Here is a 10,312-nt window from a genome sequence, read left to right as displayed (position 1 = left end):
TGCAAGGTCAGCACAATTGCTTGGAACACATCTAGTGGGCTCTGGGGATTTCTAATTTTTCCATTGTTTTTTCTTTGTTCTCCAGCACAATAAGTAAACCTCTGCCATGGTTAGCCGTTGCCAGCTTGTTCTGCGTTTATACGTACGCATATGTGGAATCTGGTAGGTGAGATCAATGTTCCATCATGCCAAAAATAACAATTATAGCTTAGCGAGGCAATGGCAGCAGTGTGGTGGTAAGTGGTTGCCATGAGTAACGAGGTTGGTGCCAGTAATGGCAACGGATGTGTGACAGCGTGGGTCAGAGACTGGTGTGACACCCTGAACAAATGCCATTATCACTTCATAGCAGGTAGAATTGATCTCAAGAGGACTCACGCTGTCAATTAAAAAAGGAGAGGTTAAAACATTTTATCCCTGCTTTTGGTATCAGTACACTTAGAGGTGCAAAAAAAAGCTAAATGGTTCAGCATATGATGCTTAGAACAATGAACTACAATGCACTCATTCCAGGTATGAAGCTTTGGATTCAAACCGATTGTAGAGTGCCCTCTATAGGACATACATTGACAGTGCATCTCTCAGTGTCGAGTGCTTGAGAACATTGTCTGACTCTTGCTGAAAGGGCCAATCAATCACAATGACAAACATTTGTCACATTCATTTTATTTTCATACAACTAATTTAAAAAAAAATATCTTATTTACAGACATACTATCATTAAGGCTTGCAAAGGCGTTTCTAAAATGATGGAATTTACTTGTTGACACCACAGCTCTAAATGCCGATGTTCTCACTTGAGGCGGGTCTTCTTGAGCTTGGAGGAATCTCCTGATACTTTGCGCTTGTGGGACGGGGTGGTGCGGCTGACGTCTGCGCCCGCTGGCAGACACTGGGCCGCTTGAGGAAGATAGTACATCTCTATTGGTGCAGACGGCTCCTGGACAAAAAGACAATAGACTTATGAGAGTTTTAGTATCAGTCTTGATTTTCCTAGTGGAGCAACATGGAATATTTTAGCCATAATTTAGATTCCTTCATGGTTTTACAAGAACACTGCTTAGAAACGCCTAAAATGGCTTGGTACTGCTTCTTACTTTATCACAATCCAAAAAACATCAGTTGCAAGGATGTGTAGAACTAGTACACACAAGAGCCGGACCGGCTAGTCATGGGAGAAAAAAAGAAGCTAATTTGCACTGTTTAAAAAATATATATATTTCACCTTTATTTAACCAGGTAGGCCAGTTGAGAACAAGTTCTCATTTACAACTGCAACCTGGCCAAGATAAAGCAAAGCAGTACGACACAAACAACTACACAGAGTTACATGGAATAAACATATGTACAGTCAATAACACAATAGAAAAGTCTATATCCAGTGTGTGCAAATGAAGTAAGATTAGGGAGTAAGGTAATAAATAGGCCATAGTGGCAAAATAATTACAATTTAGCAATTAAACAGTGGAGTGATAGATGTGCAAGTAGAGATACTGGGGTGCAAAGGAGCAAAAAATAAATAACATGGGGATGAGGTAGTTGGGTGGGCTATTTACAGATGGGCCATGTACAGGTGCAATGATCTGGAGATATGAGTCTCCAGCTTCAGATGATTTTTGCAATTCGTTCCAGTCATTGGCAGCAGAGAACTGGAAGGAAAGGCGACCAAAGGAGGAGTTGGCTTTGGGGGTGACCAGTGAAATATACCTGCTGGAGCACGTGCTACGGGTGGGTGCTGCTATGGTGACCAGTGAGCTGAGATAAGGCGGGGCTTTACCTAGCAAAGACTTATAGATGACCTGGAGCCAGTGGGTTTGACGACGAATATGTAGCGGGGGCCAGCCAACGAGAGCATACAGGTCGCAGTGGTGGGTAGTATATGGGGCTTTGGTGACAAAACAGATGGCACTGAGATAAATTGGATCCAATTTGGTGAGTAGATTGTTGGAGGCTATTTTGTAAATTACATCGCCGAAGTCAAGGATCGGTAGGATAGTCAGTTTTACTAGGGTATGTTTGGCAGCATGAGTGAAGGATGCTTTGTTGCGAAATAGGATGCCAATTCTAGATTTAATTATGGATTGGAGATGCTTAATTTGAGTCTGGAAGGAGAGTTTACAGTCTAACCAGACACCTAGGTATTTGTAGTTGTCCACATATTCTAAGTCAGAACCGTCCAGAGTAGTGATGCTCGACGGGCGGGCAGGTGCGGGCAGCGATCGGTTGAAGAGCATGCATTTAGGAGCAGTTGGAGGCCACGTGCCTTTCTAAAAACATATGTTTTTCTCTGGTGAATTTATATTTCTTTGTTACTACTGGTATGTAATTGGTATTTGGGCCCTAGTTGCAGGTGGAAATGTTACATGGAGAACCTTTAACTGGCCAGGGTGGGTATTATGGAGAAGGTTGATCACATAGTATGGTTAAATTAAGGCACCAAATATTAACCAACTGGTTTCACTTTAGACCAGGGGTGTCAAACTCATTCCATGGAGGACTAGTGCATGCAGGTTTTTCCTTTTTCCTTTTCAATGAAGACAGACATCCAGGTGAGTGAGAGTTCATTACTAATTAGTGATCTTATTTCATCAATCAAGTACAAGGTAGGAGCGAAAACCTGCAGACACTTGGCCCTCCGTGGAATGAGTTTGACACGTGCTTTAGACTTTCCCAACATTACTTGTATGGGTGACAACCATGAAACCAGTTTTAAACATGTCTGTAGCAAATTGGTTACAGAATTATGATGAATCTGCAAAAATCAACTATCATTCTGAGGACTAAGAAGTCTAGTTTTGGCAAAGTGTCTTATTTTACATTAATTTAAAATTGTCGTCAGAATTTTGTACATTTTCACCCCAAATTCTCATTACTAAAATGCTTCCAGATTAAATGCTCAGGTTAGTTAATACAATTTTACTTTATTAAAACCTAACTTATTTGAATAAAACAAAATGTTGCTGTAGTTTGTCAATAAATCATTTTAAAAAATGGTATACTGGTTGAAGTTCACATTCAACTATATTTCTTATGAATAGAACACGTCTCATTAGTTCCTGTAAAACTCCAATTGGTTTTAAAATAAAGTTCTATCTAGAGCAGCTGGTAGGTCACGACCAGGGAGGTTTTGAATGGATCTTGTGTCTGAGTAAATTAAAATAAAAAAAAATAAAAACTCCAGTCTGAACTCAAACCAGGAAGAAATTGTTTAGAAATTATAATGAACTTACAAAAAAGATATATTTTTAATATAGAGCTATTAGCAGCGCAATTTTGGTTGATTTTGTAGTCTCAAACCATTGAGTTTACTAACATTCATCAAGAATATGGGCAACATTTTATTATTGACAATGAAAGACGTGGGAATGTTGTAACATTGAAAATAGCATAGCTTACCAAATTGTATTTTTGTGATGTGAATATTGGGTCGCTACTGAGACAACCTGGTTCAATTTGGGTACTGAGGCAAAACCAGTTGAGAACCACTGATCAAGAGGAGTAGTCCTTAGATGAGCACTAGTAAATGTATTCGTTAGGGGCTTCCCGAGTAGCGCAGCGGTCTAAGGCACTGCACTACACTACAGATCCTGGTTCGATCTCAGAGTGTTTCGCAGCCGGCCGCGATCGGGAGACCCATGAGGCAGCGCACAATTGGCCCAGCGTCGTCCGGGTTAGGGGAGGGTTTGGCCGGCCGAGTTGTCCTTGTCCTATCGCGCTCTAGCGACTCCTGTGGCGGGCCGGGCGCAATGCACACTGACATGGTCGCCAGGTGTACAGTGTTTACTCCAACACATTGGTGCGGCTGGCCTCTGGGTTAAGCTCGCATTGTGTCAAGAAGCAGTGCGGCTTGGCGGAGTAGTGTTTCGGAGGACTCACGGCTCTCGACCGTCGCCTCTCCCGAGTCCGTACGGGAGTTGTAGCGATGGGACAAGACAGTAACTAACAATTCGATATCACAAAATGTGGGAGAAAAAGCTTTTAAAAAATTATTATTTTTTTGCTTAAATGCCTTCAGAATGAGGTTCTTCTTATCAAAACACCCCCTTACCCCACTCGGCCTTCGCATGACTGAATTTAATATTTTCAGTGTCATGTTTAGCGCAGGCCTTTTCATTAGAGGAGTAATGTTTAAAAAAAACATCTTAGAAATTGATTTGCTTTTAACTTTTTTGGACCTCTACTTGCGTTAGAGAATTGTGAAAATTGTGGTAGAATGCATAATATCGGATCCAAAAGCATAATAATTATGAAATAGACAAGTACAGATGCTAATTTCAGTGAAACATGAGGAAATTGTGAAAAATTATAAATGGCTAAAATGTCAGTTTCGTGAGGAAGACCCATATACAGTTCGCCTTCAGAAAGTATTCATACCCCTTGACTTATTCCACATTTTGTCGCGTTAGACCCTAAATTCCAAATGTATTAAATCCCCCCCCCACCTACAGACAATACGTCATGATGACAAAGTGAAAACATGTTTAGAGATTTTGGCAAACGTAATGAAAATGAAATACAGAAATCTATTTTACATAAGTATTCACACCCGAGGGAATACATGTTAGAATCACCTTTGGCAGCTATTACAGCTTTGAGTCTTCCTGGGTACGTCTCGAAGAGCTTTGCACACCTGGATTATACAATATTTGCACATTACTCTTTTAAAATTCTTCAAGCTCTCAAGTTGATTGTTGATTATTACTAGACAGCCATTTTCAAGTCTTGCCATAGATTTTCAAGCAGATTTAAGTCAAACTAACTAGGCCACTCCGGAACATTCAACGTCGTCTTGGTAAGTAACTCCAGTGCATATTCGGCCTTGTATTTTAGGTTATTGTCCTGTTGAAAGTCTCCCAGTGTCTGTTGGAAAGCAGACTGAACCAGGTTTTCCTCTAGAATTTTACCTGTGCTTAGCTCTATTCAGCTTTCTTTTTATCCTAAAAAACTCCTTGCCGGTGACAAGCATACCCATAACACGATGCAGCCACCACCATGCTTGAAAATATAAACATTTTCCCCGAACATAACACTTTGTATTCTGGACCAAGTTAATTTCTTTGCCACATTTCTTGCAGTTTTAGAGCCATATTGCAAAAAGGATGCATGATTTGGAATATTTTTTATTCTGTACAGGCTTCCTTCTTTTCACTCGGTCATTTTAGGTTAGTATTGTGGATTAACTACAATATTGTTGATCCATCCTCAGTTCTCTCCTATCACAGCCAATAAAATCAAAACTGTTTTAAAGTGACAATTGGCCTCATGGTGAAATCCTTTCTCACTGTCCACTAAGTTAGGAAGGAGACCTGTATCTTTGTAGTGACTGGGTTGATACACCAGCCAAAGTGTAATTAATAACTTCACCATCCTCAAAGGGTTATTCAATGTATGCTTTTTTATTTTGATCCATCTACCAATAGGTGCCCTTCTTTACGAGGCAATGGAAAAACTCCATGGTCTTTGTGTTTGAAATTCACTGCTCGACTGAGGGACCTTACAGATAATTGTACGGTACATTTGGAAAGTATTCAGACCCGTTGACATTTTATTAAGTTACAGCCGTATTCAAAAATGGATTAAATAAAACATCTCAATCTACACACAATACCCCATAATGACAAAGCAAATAAAAAAAATTGTAACAGAAATACCGTATTCAGTATTAAGTAAAAGTATTCAGATGCATCCTGTTTCTATTGATCATCCTTAATGTTTCTACAACTTGATTGGAGTCCACCTGTCGTAAATTCAATTGATTGGACATGATTTGGAAAGACACACCTGTCTTTATAAAGGTCCCCCACTTGACAGTGCATGTCCGAGCAAAGACCAAGCCAAGAGGTCGAAGGAATTGTCCGCAGAGCTCCGAGACAGGATTGTGTTGAGGCACAGATCTGGGGAAGGTTACCCAAAAAATGTCTGCAGCTATGAAGGTCCCCAAGCAAAGTTGCCACCATCATTCTTAAATGGAATAAGTTTGGAACCACCAAGACTCTTCCTAGAGCTGGCCGGCCGGCTAAACTGAGCAGTCGGGGGAGAAGGGCTTTGGTCAGGGAGGTGACCAAGAACCCGATGGTCACTGACAGAACTCCAGAGTTCCTCTGTGGAGATGGTAGAACCTTCCAGAAGGACAACCATCTCTGCAGCACTCCACCAATCAGGTCGTTATGGTAGAGTGGCCAGACGGAAGCAACTCCTCAGTAAAAGGCACATGACAGCCTGCTTAGAGTTTGCCAAAAGGTCCCTAAAGGACTCAGACCATGACAAACAAGATTCTCTGGTCTGATGAAACCAAGATTTAACTCTTTGCCCGAATGCCAAGCGTCATGTCTGGAGGAAACATGGCACCATCCTTACGGTGAAACATGGTGGCAGCATCACACAGTGGGGATGTTTTTCAGCGGAAGGGACAGGGAGACTAGTCAGGATCGAGGGAAAGATGAATGGAGCAAAGTACAGAGAGATCCTTGATGAGAACCTGCTCTAGAGCGCTCAGGACCTCAGACTGGGGCGAAGTTTGAACTTTCAACAGGAAAATGACGCCAAGCACACAGCTAAGACAACGCAGGAGTGGCTTCGGGTAAAGTCTCTGAATGTCCTTGAGTAGCCCAGCCAGAGCTTGGACTTGAAACCGATCTAACATCTCTGGAGAGACCTGAAAATAGCTGTGCAGCGACACTCCCCATCCAACCTGACAGAGCTTGAGAGGACCTGGAGAGAAGAATGGAAGAAACTGCCCGTATACACGTGTGCCAAGCTTGTAGCATCATACCCAAGAAGACTCAAGGCTGTAATCGCTGCCGAAGGTGCTTCAACAAAGTACTGAGTAAAAGGTGTGCATACTTATGTAAATGTGATATTTCAGTTTTCACTTTGTCATTATGGGGTATTGTGTGTAGATTGATGAGGGGGAAAAAAGTAATCTATTTTAGAATAAGGCTGTAACAAAATTTGGAGAAAGTCGAGGGGTCTAAATACTTTCCCGAATGCACTGTATGTGTGGGGTACAGAGATGAGGTAGTCATTAAAAAATTGCACAGAGTGAGTCCATGCAACTTATGGTAGTTGTTAAGGACATTTTTACTACTGAAATTATATAGGCTTGCCATTACAAAGGGGTTGAATACTTATCGCAAGACATTTCAGCTTTTTTTTTTAATACATGTATAAAACATAATTCCACGTTTGACATTATGGGGTATTGTGTGTAAGTCAGTGACGAAAAAATCTCAATTGAATCCATTTTAAATTCAGGCGGTAACAAAATATGGAAAAAGTCAAGGGGTTGGAATACTTTCTGAAGGCACTGTAAAATGCCTTTAAAGCAGTCAGACACATATTCCCTCCAGCATAATGTCCCTTTATGAGGCAGTTACGTGCTTTAGTTACAGTTCCACCAACCTGAATGAGGTAATCTGCGATGAACTCTGGCTTCAGACATTTGACTCCCTGGGACATGGCCTCTGGCACATCCACCCGGAAGTCTCCCGGCTTCAACCGACTGAATTCTGCAAACAGGTGCGTGGTTCCCTTGTACAGAGATGGAGAGGGACTGGGGAGAACCTGGAGAGAGGGTTAGGGAGAAGAGAGAAAGAGGATGGATGGAGTAACATCCAGAAGTGTACACGTTGTCAATATCTACAAGGTATGGAGGAGATGGGCAGTCAGAAACAGATAAGTATATATCATAAGCTTTCTCCATACTAAGAAACAGTAAGTGAAGACTGAGGTGCAGAATGACAGAGTAAAGGCCATCTCACTAAGTCTGTTTTACATTTTTTTTTTTTTATATGAGCACGTCTTGCTTACGACATCGTTCACGTCAATTGCGAAATACAGTCCTGCCGCAATCAATTATTTATTCGGAACATGATTGATTCGAGTCTTTTTGCAAGCGAAAATATAAATTGTTATCTGGAACACTGCTAAAGCTCTTAGAGCCTTACCCAGAAACGCTTACAGCTTTAAATCGCTGGCAAAGGTGATTCTAACATGCATTGACTCATGGGTGTGAACACGTACGTAAATTAGACATATGCATTTAATTTTCAATAAAATTTGCTAAAATGTCAAAAAACATCTTCACTTTGTCATTATGGGGTATTGTGTGTAAATGGCTGAAAAAAAAAAACTTGAATCCATTTCGAATTCAGGATGTAACACAAAATGTGGAATAAGTCAAGGGGTATGAATACTGAAGATCAGTCTCCAGCTTATATCTCCTCAACTTTCCTCGTCAATTTATATGATAGGCTACATTAATTTAGCATTATCCTATAACGCAGACTAGTTTTTGATATCCAACAGAAAGGATTTGAATCTAAGGCAAGGTTTTTTACATGTTTTAAAAAAAATAAGAAATGTGTTGTTTTTTTCCCTTCTCTCTCTTGGGTAGGGGGCAGTATTTTCACCTCCGGATGAAAAGCGTTCCCAAAGTAAACTGCCTGTTAGTCAGGCCCAGAAGCTAGGATATGCATTGGTAGATTTGGATAGAAAACTCTAAAGTTTCTAAAACTGTTAAAATAATGTCTGAGTATAACAGAACTGATATGGCAGGCGAAACCCCGAGGACAAACCATCCAGGGAAAAAATAAATTGTTGGTCATAGGATTTTCCAATCATTTTCTATGGGATACCCTTATTATTAGGAACCTGGTTGCAGTTCCTATGGCTTCCACTAGATGTCAACAGTCTTTAGAAATTGTTCAATGCTTTTCTTTTGAGAAATGAAGAAGTGGTCCTATTCATTGTAAGTGTCACTCCAGGTGGACTCTACTGTTTTGGTGCGCGTGAACTGGAGCGTGCCTCACATTGTTTTTATACGGTATTAGAAACAGTTTATTTATTAAATTTGATCGATTATTTATGTAGGGTACCTAAGGTTGGATTAGGAACGTTGTTTGAACCAAGTTTACAGGTAACTTATTAGATACTTTGTAGGCATGTTGGGCGAGTTGAAACCTGTGTATTTCTGACTCAAACGCGCCAAATAAATGTACATTTTTGGGACATGAAGGACATTATCGAACAAAAGGACCATTTGTGATGTCTCTGGGAAATTCTGGAGTGCAAAGAGAAGAAGATCTTCAAAGGTAAGGCATTAATTATGTCGCTATTTCGGACTTCTGTGGCACACCTGCCTGGTTGAAATATGATTTTCATGTGTTTGTATGCGGGGCGCTGTCCTCAGATAATCGAATGGTTTGCTTTCGCCGTAAAGCCTTTTTGAAATCTGACACAGCGGCTGGATTAACAAGAAGTTAAGTGTCTGAGATAGGTTGCAGGCGGCTTTGATTGATAGGTCCTTTTAGGTGGGTGGGTGTGCGTGTATGAGCTACTAATTCTCTATGTCCATCCATAAAGTTTCTCAGGCCTAGCCTATCTGGACTTCATCCTTTAAAATCAGATGGACAGAAAACTGTAGGCAGCAAGCGTTATGTTGGTCAACATATGTGCGAGGAATGACGACAGGTGCCAGTTTTGCGTTTCCTTTCTTATTAAATGGGGTGCAACTGAATGAAATGAAGCCAAGCTCCTTTTCTGATTCATGCTATAGGATGAATAGCCTATCCTAATATTTTCAGCAGCATATTATTTTTCCAGTAGTACGTGATTTTTCTATGATCTGTGGTTATAAAAATAAGGTCCTAAGAAATGCTTCTCTGTGACATCACAGGATTAAATGAAGATTTTTTAAAACCTGCAGTGAGTTTCTAGCCCAAGGGAGGGTATTTTCTTGCTCCCACGTCACCGTGAATCTCATAGCGTTTGAAAATCAAAGTTGATCAAATGTTTTTTGCTGTCATCGGGTAGAACTTTTATATTTCTTTCTAAAAAAAAAATGTAGAAATGTGCCGTTTTCACACATGTTGACACTGGTATTGTGCTAGAGATAATGACAATGAGTTTGAAAAGTGGAGTTGCCCTTTAAGAGCTTTGTTGGTACCTTTGCTCCACCAGACTGCAGTAGTCGTCTGAACCCTGACTCTCTGGTCTGGTCGATGTTTAGCATGACGGTCCAACCGCTGAACGCTCCCTCCAGGTTGTTCTGGTCCTGCAGGTTCCTCCTCCAGCGCATGGCAGCCAATGCCAGCCTCTTCTGATGGGAGCTGATGGAGGGTAGGGCATCCAGGATGGAGCTACTGCCCCACTCGTACGCATCCTCCTGGAACACACAGTATGTACACCCTTCTCCATTAAATTCAAGAAGCATAAACAAGATGTATTTTTTAAATTGAGCTGCTCCTTCTTGGATAAGTCTCTCTTGTGAAAGATGTCTTCTGATCTCATTGGGACTCCCTGGTTAAATAAA

General features: G+C 40.9%; 1 protein-coding gene across 1 annotated transcript in view; it reads right to left on the bottom strand.

Moving 5' to 3' along the window:
- Positions 1–650: 650 nt before the first annotated feature.
- LOC120051123 (DNA topoisomerase 2-binding protein 1-A-like) overlaps positions 651–10,312 on the bottom strand; it is a 34,681-nt gene continuing 25,019 nt past the window's right edge. The window contains exons 25-27 of the mRNA XM_038997798.1: positions 9,947–10,165; positions 7,402–7,563; positions 651–940 (exon numbers count right to left, since the gene is read on the bottom strand). Of these exons, the coding sequence (XP_038853726.1) occupies positions 794–940; positions 7,402–7,563; positions 9,947–10,165 (528 nt within the window). The 3' untranslated portion in view covers positions 651–793. The remainder of the gene's footprint in view (positions 941–7,401; positions 7,564–9,946; positions 10,166–10,312) is intronic.

This window comes from Salvelinus namaycush, chromosome 7 (genome assembly GCF_016432855.1).
Source record: "Salvelinus namaycush isolate Seneca chromosome 7, SaNama_1.0, whole genome shotgun sequence".
NCBI classification, from domain to species: domain Eukaryota; kingdom Metazoa; phylum Chordata; class Actinopteri; order Salmoniformes; family Salmonidae; genus Salvelinus; species Salvelinus namaycush.
This window is presented reverse-complemented; position numbering and strand designations above follow the sequence as displayed.